The 12102-nt window shown below is 41.6% G+C and overlaps 1 protein-coding gene across 6 annotated transcripts in view; it reads right to left on the bottom strand.

Moving 5' to 3' along the window:
* Positions 1 to 12102, bottom strand: part of SCAPER (S-phase cyclin A associated protein in the ER) — a 142287-nt gene that overhangs the window by 24217 nt on the left and 105968 nt on the right. For 5 of the 6 annotated variants that reach the window (XM_040706979.2, XM_025154119.3, XM_015279022.4 and 2 more), the window contains exon 27: positions 6837 to 6992. The exons of the other annotated variant lie outside the window; for it this stretch is intronic. In XM_040706979.2, the coding sequence (XP_040562913.1) occupies positions 6837 to 6992 (156 nt within the window). The remainder of the gene's footprint in view (positions 1 to 6836; positions 6993 to 12102) is intronic. 6 annotated transcript variants of the gene reach the window in all.

Below are 12102 nucleotides of genomic sequence, written 5' to 3'. Positions count from 1 at the left end.
GAGCCGTGCAGCACAGCCATTTACAATGTGAAGCTCCTTCTTCCATGCCTGGAAGCTGCAAAGTCCTCAGGTGAGCGCACCGGACTGCAGTGAGCAGCTGGGAGCAGACAGCAGGCCCGCTGCATGAGGAAGGCAGTCGGCAGCTCAGGGCCACCTCCACGCACTCCCAGGACGTGTGCTGTGTCTGAGCTGCTCGGCACTGCCCACCGAGAGGCACTGCTGGCTGCCCAGCTATGCACTCGGCAGCCACGGTGTGCCAACCGCCCCGCGCTGTAACAGGCAGGAGGTTTGTTTCCACAGCATCACATGAGCACGGCTCCCTTCACAACCAGCACTTTATTTCCATCTTAGCTTCAACCACCGTAGCAAACAGAAAAACTATCAGCTGAAAAACAGTCGTGTTCCAACGACAGCCCCAAATTCATTACCGTACACGACACCTCCTGCAGCTTTTTGGGACTCTGTGCAACGAGGAGGCTGTCTGATTTTACCCGAGGTTAAAGTTAGCTTGCTTTCAGCTCTCACTCCATCATTACGTTTAAACAGCTCCATATGAGAAAGCTTATAGCGCTGGGTGAAATCCTTTTGCCATTTTGAGCCGCTCCGGAGCGGTGAATGAATCAAGATATACATAAAAAAGTCAACTGTAAAAATGACTCAAAATGTAGGCTCTCTTTTTCCCTACCCCCAACCCCCCCAGAAGAGACCAAGACTTTTACAGTCCCAGCACGGGACAAAGCTGCTGAAAAAAGTCATTTTGCCTGCGAGGTTTGGTGGGCTGAAGGAACTGCTGGAAATGTTTATTTTTGATTTTGCCCGTATTACAGTTAATTTGTGTATGAACGGGCTACCGGCTCCTGTTGGTTTTAACTGTCAGTTATAATCACTTTAAGCCTAAATGTTTACAATAAAAAGGTAAAAGACGTTATTCATACTGGTTGCGGGCTTTAAAGCAGGAAAAACACATGTGAGATGTGGGAAAATGGGACGCGAAGCTTTGTGTGCTGCTTTGAGCCGCTCTGGTCAAGCCCATAAAACAGCAGATTCCACACGTTTAGCAGATTTTAAAAACCCTTTTAGTCCACCTCAAATGGAAGCCCAAGGAAAGCTCTGATAACTGCCAGCTTACGGGCGGAAAGGAAGGGAAACAAAAGCCACAGCAGTAAGAGAGGACTCGGTCACACACTCAGTCTGTATGTAACTAAAGCGAAGGGTCCTACGGAGGCATCTCCTTTTCATTCTCCTATTTAAAGAAGCCTACATGTTAACTGTGCTGCTAAGAGCTGCCAAAGTAAAGCAGAACGGACAAACCCCCCCAACTGCTCACCAAAGGGAACACTTACAGGGCTTTTTTTTTTTTTTACACTGGCTATTCTAGGCTGGGGAAAGGGAAAGGAAAGGCTTCCAAACTTTACCAAGTCTCTATATTTAGCACAGAAAAACAGGCAAATATTTATATTAGGGTCAAACAACCTGGGGGAGTAAAAGAAAGTAAAAAATACAGCAAAAATTCAGTGTGGGACGTTTCGTGATGGGCTGCCATTATCATTATCAGATTCTGCCCTAAAAGACTCTTCTCCCCCGTTGGCAGAGGGTTTATGATTTACCAAAAGGGTTTAAGAATTGAAAAGCACGGATATACGCATCCCAGCAAAGAAAGATATTAAACAGTGGTACTCCACTGCTTAAAGCACACCACTATTTATTAAAAACAGGAATTTAATGCAGCCTGATGAGAAACAGCAGACTCTGCAGAACAAGCATAAAACTACAACTTCTCCAAGCTTCAATATGAGCAAACTGTTTATATCTGAAAATATATTGTTTTAAAAACGGACTGAGCTAACAAGCAGAAAAGGCCCTCTACGGGTATACATTATAATGTTTGTGTATTTGAAATATATACTCCTGATTAAAAACAGGGAGCCAAATGGAAACATGAGTTTTCAAGAGGCTTAGAATATGTTTGTTTTCTTTAATATTAGGATTTAAAAACCATCATCTGTACTTTTTCTTTCTACATTCTATTATTGAGAAAGAAACGTCAAAAAAGAGGCAAAACAATAATAAAATAGGTATAAGGAGTACTTAGCACCTGCCAAACCTTATTATAAATCCCATTATCAAGCTACAAATCACTGTCTTGTGCAATAGGTGGTCTGAAAGTCTGTAGTAGTTTCGAGAAGAAATTTCAGCTAGTTTGCAGTCCTTGCTGCATTTGCTGTCTGCTGGAAGCAGCGGGAAGCACACCCAGAATTCAGACAGACTTGCATATGATTTGCTATCCAGCAGCCAAAACAAGCATTATCTTAATTACTGTAATAAAACTGAAAAGAAAGCAGCCCACTTCCTTGCACGTCTGTGACGTGACAGTCGCTGTGTTCCTGGACCAAGCCCTATGCATATGCAGCTTTCTGCTACTGCACACCTCATAGACCAGCTCCATCAGCTGCTGCCTTGGATTCAGATGCACCTCAGCACTGCTCTGGGATAACACACAGTAGCAAAGTTGTTACCGTTGTATTTCTAAGACATACCATTTTCCTGAACTGTGTCCAAGCTGATGTCCCAGGAAGCTTCACGATTTGAGGATCTCTCCATGCACAACTCACTGCCCTCATGGTGTCTGTTACTGTTAGCTTGCTGTGCTGCTCTTAGGGAGAACATTCCCTCTCAGTGGGTATTACTATTATGGATTAACCCTTACACTGAGCCACTGCTGCTATTTTTATACTGTTGTTTGCGTTAAATCCGTAGCTTAATGTTGCATTAAGAGCTCTCACACAACAAGTCAATTTCTTTACTGGCAGTTCCATGAATTCTTGACTTGTTTTGTGATCTCTGCCCTTACCAGTGTGGAGCATCACGTACCACAGCAACACAGTGCCCCTGGGTGGAAGTGTCAGCACATATTGCTAATGGTCACAGGTGAAAGGAGATACTGGCAACAGCCCTCCTCAGAGTAAAACCTGAACAGCTGGGACACAAGGAGGGGTAAAAATCTGATGAAGATTGGGAGTACAGGAAGAGACATGAACATAAACAAGATCGTTGCTATGAGGGCAAGGACTTAGAACATAGTTTGCTGCTCAGCTTTCACTCCATCTTTCTGGGAATGGTCAGCCAGGCCAGCATGGCAGTATTTTTATTCATGCTCCCCATGTTCTCTGCTTGCTCACTGCACACTCTGCCGTATGCTGACAAGCCAAGCATGCTACCACATGTGTGTATGCAGGACTCAATGCCCACATAGAAGCCTGATAGTGCAAAGGTACAATGATGAACTCCTCTAGATAACCAGGCCGTTGTCCTGACCACTGCTACTGTTCATCTGGAATTGAATGCAAACTGCAAGACAGACTTGTAAGTCTATACACACCACTCCTACTATGCATACAGTCAGCTTAATGTTTCACTCTGCTTCATCTTCATAAAAACATCTCTTCTTTCTTTATTCTTAATGGCAAGCAGAAAAGAGCTAAGCATTATCATGGACACAACTTTTAAGTCTTACTGTCAAATGCAATGTTCATCTTTTGCTCAGCAAACAGATATTGCTAACCAGACATGCTGCATTTTCACTACACTGACTGAGAGATGATGCCTTATTTTCATCTCATACATCTACAATCGTTATCCAAACAAGGGTCACATGGGGCTACAAGTTAGTAATGTTTTCAACAAATGACCTTTTATATACACTGTAGTGTATAGAAAGCACACTATCAAACTCTCTGCAAAACTTCAGTTAAAAGAATCGATCTAGCATTTATTAGTCAGTACCAAACATTCATATTTGAGAAGCTCAATATAGAAATTAAATCTTTTTAAGGACCTTGACCACAAATGAAAAGAAAATCCTCCTCTTATTATGAGTTTATAACACATGTTCAGAATGGATTCCCTCATTTCAATAACTTTTTATGATGCTAAAATTGAGAATCCTCCACTTTATGTTTCTACATTACCAAGATTTCCCTTTACTGTATCTTAGACCAGTAGTCGATAAATCCAAAATGTATTTTTTCTAAAGGCTACCAGGGGAATAAAAATGTATTGTAGTTTGTCTCAAAATTTTATCTTTTACTTTATTCACCATTTACCATTTCATGCTGACATCCATATCTGATGCAGTTTGAAGATATTCTCTAATCATTATTATTGAGGTGATGTTTCCTAAAACCAATCCAACCTGGAAATCCCCATGAGTCAATGGAAACAGAAACACAACAGTGAAGGTCCTGATTCCTTTGAAACAAGGAGGACCACCTGTCATGAAGGTCCTGATCAAGGCCTGCAGGTGGGCACTGACAGAACAGCTTCCCATGAAGCCAGTATCCAAGCAAACACTGGGCCTCAATTTAGAGTTTGGTTTAGAAACATTTTGCTCAATTGTGGAGTGTTTTTGAAGTAAGTCCTGTAGAGAAGAAAGTCTGCACTGACAGTACTTCCTACACCTGAGCTCCAGAAATGTGTACTTAATATCCTGAGGACAGGCCCTCTTAATTGCTTAGAGCCCGTGTTACAGTGTTCCACTGCTGGCCCTCTGGGAATAGTCCTGATGAGAGCTGCAGTAAGGCCCCTTCCAGCAGCCTGGTGCTGCCTGAACCCAGCAAAGAGGGCCATGCAGCACTTGCTCAGTTCCAGTTCAGGAAGGATTTCATTGCTGCAGGCACTGTGGACTGCAGGCAGCTGTCAAATCTTGGTGGTCCTGGTTCAAGCACCTTCCTTGTGACCAAGTTCCGTCAGCTTCCCACTATACCCACTCAGGGGCACAACACACCCTCTAGAAACTGCATGCAGCATAAAGAGCACATACAGCCTACTGCATTTAGCATGGAACCACAATATATATATATGTAGGAAACAACAGCCTGAGCTGGTTCTATCAGAAAAACAGAACAAATGATGTGCCTCCACCATCACGGGGCACCAGCAAGTTCCCTGCCTCGAGACATCGCCTTAGGAGATGAATCTCAAATTACTCTTGCAACAATGGGGAAGGCCTGGAACACTAATTCCTATTTCTCAAAGCTTTCCGTGCTACAGTGACACAGAAGTGATAGTGCTTACTAGGCTTTTTTTCCCCTCTGGATAAGAGCTCCAAATGCATTGAGAACAGAGCGGTTAATTTGGTGCTTAGGCGTGGAGCATCAGAACTACTGGATTCTGACAGAACAGGATGCCCTGCTTCCTACTGCTAGTTAGCACAAATGAAAGAGCCATCTGTACTTCTCACACAGAGAGGCTGCCTTTAGTGCTGCAGATCACATATCACACAAACTGTATTACGGCATTGTGGCATATTTCAGAATTCAATAAATTTGAGCTCTGTTTCTGCCATCTTGACGTGTGTTTGGCAGCAGCTTTTTCCATTTAAATCACCTTGAATACTAAGGAACTCCTTGTGTACATTATGTAACATGGCAGAATCACACTGCATTCAGTTCTTCAACAGGAGCATGCTGAGGTGATTAAAGGCATTTAAACTGCCTGTCTGATCAGTTACAGCACAGCTTTTATCTAAAAGTGAAAGACAACAGTTTCAGAATCCACAAGTTCATTTCCCTCATTCCCTTTCATGCTCAAAGGAACAATCTAACGTGGAAACTGAGAGCAATCAGCACCTTTGGATAAACTCACCAGCACTGCTGTTGAACACTAGTTGTAAGATCAGACACTTCTTGGTGTGTCTGTGAAGAAATATGCTCAACTCTTCCAAATCCTTATTTTGCTACCAAACCCAGATACGCTTGAGAGAAGTACTTGCGTAGCACAGCACTGCAGCATTATTTTGGGGAGCAAAAACCTTTAGTGTTTTGGGTGAGACACATGCCTGCTTCAGAAATGGCAAATATTATATTACTCAAACTTGTAGCTAGAATTATTATTCCACTAAGAGAAAGGTGAATTTTTTTTCAGTACACATTTGACTTTTGGCAGCGCTGTCCTGGAATCTAAAATGCCAAGTTGGCAGCTTTCATGCAGGGAAATTTCAGTGAGTTGGGATCGTCTCTTTGGGCTCATATTTCTTGCAGTTCTTCTTCCATGTGCCCGTGTCCCGGAGTTACCAGCAACAGCTCTTACCTGCAGCCTTGTTTAATTTATGTTTCCTTAACTCTTGCTCTTCAACATTAGCATCCCTTCAGGCATTCACTGTCAAGTTCTGTCAGCACTGTCTTACCCTGAAACACGCAGCAGTCTAATGGCAGTAGGTTTTTAGCACGTGGCCCCTGAAGCTCTGAAATTTTGACTTTGACACTTAGGCCATCTGAGGCTGTAGACAGAGCAGTCCAGATCTGCCAGCAGAAATATGCCACATGCTCATCCCCCTCAGCCCCGGTTAGGTGTCAGAAATGAGCATTTCACATTAGAAAAATTCCCTGACAAATCCAGTAATACTTCACATAAATATAATTCCCTTACTGATAACAGTATCTGAAAGAACAAGAACTGAATTCGGCTATGTAAAAGACAAAATCAATTAAGAGTTGATTTCAGTTGATAGTAAAATACTCGTCCAAGTCCTTAGTACTGGACACTTACATTTAGAAGTGATAAAACCCTCTCTGTAACGATGAGTGAAGGAGGTACAGCATGTAGTTCTGATAAATGACTTAGAAGAACTGAGACTCAGCGCAGGCAACTAGTTATGGTTCAGTGGTGAAAGGGTGAGCAGAGCTTCTCTACTAGCTTTCACTGTCTCACTAAGGACCGGTGCTACTTAATACCCTCACCTCAGTGCTCGCTTACTACCACAGATACAGCGTTGGCTACAAGTTCCTCTGGCTGCTGCCTGGTGAGCATAATGGAGATGACAGACCAAGTGCACCTACCTTCCACTGACTGCAAAGCAGAGCTGACATATTCCATGCAACAGTGCTGTGGCATTTTGTAGAAAAGTTGCTATTTTTGGATTCTCATCAACAGGGCCTTGAACGGAGAGGAAACAGCAACACAACTTGTCTATCAATCCTATGTTCACCACGTAACTGGAAACAGATGAAAAACTGTATTAAAAAATAGTCCTGTGACAGTTTTGATGACTTTACAAAGAACGGAATTTCTGCTTCTCTGCTATCAATCCGTATAAAATACAGTTTGTGGTTTCTTAAAGGGTTCAATAAAGCAGTTCAAATTACAACAACTTCAGGTCTGGAGCTCTGTAACTATCAGTAGTTCTTGTTAAGATAACTGTCTGTTGCACGATAATTTGTATTATACTGTACAAAGAAAGATGAATTAAGTGTTTATTTTACCATACTGCTAGAGGACAATGGAATTTTGCCATAGTTAGATGATTTATAACAGTCTTGATAGCTCTGCAGCAGCACAATTTCTCTTCAGCATGAAGAGACAAACTTCGTAGAACACACAAGTTCAAGAAGACAACGACGTTACCCAGATAACCTTTTACTGAAACACGTATATCATAACAACCACTGCACAGCTTTTTGCTTTTTTTTTCCTTTTTTTTTTTTAAACCTATGTGCAATAATTAAGAGCCTATACAAGAACATGCAGATCACAACCTTCTGCTATCAGGAAGCCTCATCAGGAACTCAACCAGGACTCAGCGCAGAGAAAACCATGCTAATGACTATTTTTAAGCCAAAAAGGCTACTTTTTGTTTTGTTTTTATCAAATGTGAGTAGATCACATCACCATCCTCCCTACTGCTGAGGATTCTTAGAACTTCTAAGAGCCTGGAAACTCCTGCCAAGAACCTCCCTGTTTGCCCCTGCACACTAACACCAACCTCCCTCTGTCTGCACCAATTTCTCTCACACTTCAATCATTATCAATTCCACTTGAGCTGTGCAGACAGATCTTCTTTTCCCACACCATTTTACTGATACCACCTAACTTTACGTACTTCCCCTTTCTACCACAAACATGCAGTTTCTCAGCCTCGATCTCTTTGGTTCATTCTCCTATGTCAGATCAGCTTTGTTCGTGGAGACAAACTTTGAGCTTCAATCATATCCTTGTTCTTTTTCCTCAACTTTCTTTGTATTTTCCCCCACTCTGCTCATACCAACTGGAAGAAACGTCTTGTCAAAATCAGAAGAATTGTTATTACGTTCTGTGACACAACCTGACTTAGGAAATGAAATTGCTTTCAGACACCATCACCTCACTCACTGTTTTTACACTGATAGTCTGCCCTAAGCCATGCAATTTTTACCATGATTCCATCCCATCAGCTGTTCCACCTCCCTGCTGTTAAGCCCACTTGTTAGAGATCGTGCTTTAGAGTGAGGCTCAAGATAGGAAGAGCACTACGTAGGTTTCTACAACACCAAGTGCATCCTGATTTGACTGAAGTGTGGAACATTATTAAATAGCGACTGTAGTAAAATAAAAAGCTGTTTCTAGTAAATAATTAATATTGATTAGATAACGACTGTCTCAGGAGCTGTATAAATATCTATTAAAAATAATTTCCTCCCATATCTTACAGTCTGATTTTGAAAAATTCGTGACTATTAAGACTGGGGAAGAAAGTCTCTGTGTTTCAGACAGCCTTCCTGCCCAAAGACTAACCTCTCCTCAGGGCCCGAAGCTAGACTTTATGCCAAAGCTTAACCTGCTGACACAAAGCTTTTGGCAACAATGAAAGTAATTAAGAATAAAAACACGCTGTGTATAAAGCAAGATGTCAGACTGCAATATGAAAGACTGATTTGCTGAAATAGAGCGGCAGAAGACTCCAAAGGATGCATAAAGGTTATTAGTTGCAAACTAATTGCTCAGGTAAGTTTGATTTGTCTGCACTGTTTAGCAACATGAGAGGCTACCAGCATGTTTTCCTGCAGATTTTGATCTAAGCAACCCACTTGATCGCACAAGTGATAAACAAGCTCTCTGGTATTAGCAGAGTAATTCCAGGAACAGAGCTGGGTGTTAGATACATCACAGCTGCAGAGAAATGCTGAGTGCTGGAAATCTCACTGTGATATAGGAAGGAAGAGGAAGAAGGAGAAAATAAAACACAGCTAGCACTGAGAGATGATTACTCACTAAAAGAAGTATTCTGGGCAATGCTCCTTTGTTTTTTTTTTTCCCTAGGAGGAATGTCTGACTGATGTGTTGTCACCTTCCTTTAGACCCACACCTGGACACCAAAGGGTGTCAGCAGCCACTTGTTTCAGCAGAGAAGAAATGGATGAGTTGTCAGTCTATTGGAACTATTCTTTAAGGTCATCCGGAGACAATGAAAGGACACAAGAAGCACCCCCTTCCTTGAAGCTGAGCATACAGACAAGTGGAATGTCAAAGCTCTAATCTAATGTCTCCATCTCTCACTCTTTTCACCATGGGAGTGCAGCTCCAGTAACCTGGTTACCCTTCTGACAGTGTGCAAACCTGTTGCTTATGCATCAGCTCTACTTTTCCCAAACAGGGACAAAAAAAAAAGTAAAAAAAAAAGTTATTCTCTCTTTCTTTCCAAATCTTCCTAAAACTCTCATTTAGTCATTCCATCATGCGTCCTCGTGGAGTTGACCTGGAGGTGAAAGGTTCTCATTAATAATATAATTTGTCTGGTTTTGACTAGTTTGAAATGCCCACTCTCTTTTTTCCTAATTGCACCATTACCTTGTCATCATGCCTTTCTTTCTCCATTTATAACCAGATCCCTTAAAGTGCCTCAGGTGAAGGACCTGGCTGGATTCTCATGTATCTTCTTAGCTTAAGGGTATATCTGCGCTCGGCCCAGCCAGTGTCAGATGTCTGCTCAGCACAAATATCAATAAGCAGACCTCCCACCCTCCCATTCCTAAACGAGAAGAATACAACATCCTGAAATTTCACACTCTTTCAAAACCTGTTTGGGGAGAAGGTGGGTTACATGAGAACAATTAACTTTTAGAGGTCACTGGTACCTATGGCAACTATTTGTTTTGCTTTCCTCCTCCAGCTATCTGGCTTTGTGTTCATCAGACTTGGAGAAGTGGGAAGATGTGCAGATGCTCACTGTGCTGGTTTCAGTAGCATACCATCAGCATTTCATTCCTCACAGGGATGTACTGATGACAATTTAGTGGTGAAACTACACACATTTAGCAAACAGTATAGTTTTGGATAATCTGTTTCTTATTCCAATTAAAAGACATAAATGGCAAGCAGAAGGATTCTTCTTTAGCTTTACAGTGCCTACACTGCTTAATAAAATAAGCACAAAGCTTAAGATACACAACCACAAATTTGATTGAAACAGAAAAAGAAGGATCTGTTGAGTTAACCGTGACACACAGACACACACTGCACATGCAATGAATGGGAACTTCATCTGAAGTTGCTGTGAGCATTTAAGCCTTCACGAGGCTGGATACAACCACAGGGCTTTAAAGCTGTGATACAGGGACTACCAGGAGAGAGAATACAGGCAGCCTCAGAAATGCTTTCTGAATATCTGCTAGCAAGTACAGGATATTTTAAGAGTTATCAGAATAACTACTTGCACTGAGAATTTAAGGGAATTTAGGATACATTAAATGCCACAACAAAAAAAAGTCTGTAAAATCATATTTCAAAATATTTTTTTTTCCCCCCCAAAAAACTATATGAAGGAATCTACAAAAGCTACAGAAAGGTACTGTCAGTTGGTGGAATTTGATGCCACATGAAGTCATTCAGTTCAGCAATGCAGGTGAGGTTAAAAATAAACCAGCTGGCTAATCATACAGCTTTGAGTATCTAAGCCATGTGTACCAATCAACACAGTAAGGTCGTGTATTACACTGCAGAAATGAAATGCAATTGATTGGTGTAAGACCATCAAGTGTAAGCATCAGAACAGAAAGCCTCCACGGTGGTCAGATTTGTGAGAAGCATCAGCTATGTCCCAGATTTTCTATTTTCCTCTAAATGCATTCACTCAAAATGCTTATGAAAGAGGATGAGATTTCTCATTAAACAGAATAGATTGGCACAACATTAAAGGGAGGTGCGAAAGGGGAAATAAAAATTACATACGTCACCGAATCACACAAAAGCTGACAAAGATGTCTTAAGGGTTTAGCAATGGGGGACAGACAGAATTCAGGAGAATAAGCATCCAGAGGAGTGTGCAAAACCTCTGTGCAACCAGTGAGAAAGGAATACTGGTTTGTTCAGACACTGAGCTCACAGATGTCTTTCTTCTTGTGAATGCTGTGCCGTTATTAGGAGTTGTGCGATCACACAGCTCAGTTTCATTAACCTCCCAGGTTTTATGCAGGGATAGTTGATAAGCAGGGAAATTCATACAGAATGAGATGAAATTCATTGCTAAGTATCCTTACTGTCAAATTTATAGTTTAGAAGTGAGAGACTTCAAGATAAGGTAATTTTCTCGCTTGTTTTTCTGCAGTACTTCAAGACTATCACACCCGAAACCCTCCAGACATGAAGGAGTTCATTTTTATAACATCCCTGTATTCCGTGGAGCTGGTGTGAGCTGCATTTTCCTTGTCTAAAACAGAAGCATGGACACATAAATCCACGTATGTCTTATTTTGTGTATTTGATCTGAGAGACCTATGATCTTGTTTTAGCAGTATTTGGCATTACATAGCACATTATATACCCTAAAGTAAAGCTCCCACTGACTTGCTGTTCAGTGTGCTCAGCGCTGTTGTAAATCAAACCCAGCCTTCAAGCTACGACTCAAATTAACGACCACCTATAAGAAGCCCAAGTGATGCTGTGTAGCACTGCCTAGGGACGCTATGTCACAGCAAGGACCACAGTCCTGTTCTTAAACCTTCCTATGTTTGCAATGCAGTGGTTCTAAAGTCTGTCTCCTTAATTACGTATGAGTTTTCTCCTCCTCAGGAGCACAGAACAAAAACAGAAGGAAAAGCCATGTTCTGAGAACTACCTGAGAAGTAGCACCTAAAATCTTGTCTCAGATGGACTGTTGATCTAAGAAGAGATACTTCCTCTACCTGCAAAACCTGGGCGAAATTCCTATTCAGATCAGGCAGACCATGATTGAAACACTTCAGAATCCTCTGGAAAGTAAGCTGTTACGTTTTATGAATGTTTCACTTCCAAATTTTAACATATCAAATTAGACAGTTACCACATAGCCACCACTTACATTCAAGTCATCTT

The sequence above is a fragment of the Gallus gallus genome, chromosome 10 (genome assembly GCF_016699485.2).
Source record: "Gallus gallus isolate bGalGal1 chromosome 10, bGalGal1.mat.broiler.GRCg7b, whole genome shotgun sequence".
NCBI classification, from domain to species: Eukaryota; Metazoa; Chordata; class Aves; order Galliformes; family Phasianidae; genus Gallus; species Gallus gallus.
This window is presented reverse-complemented; position numbering and strand designations above follow the sequence as displayed.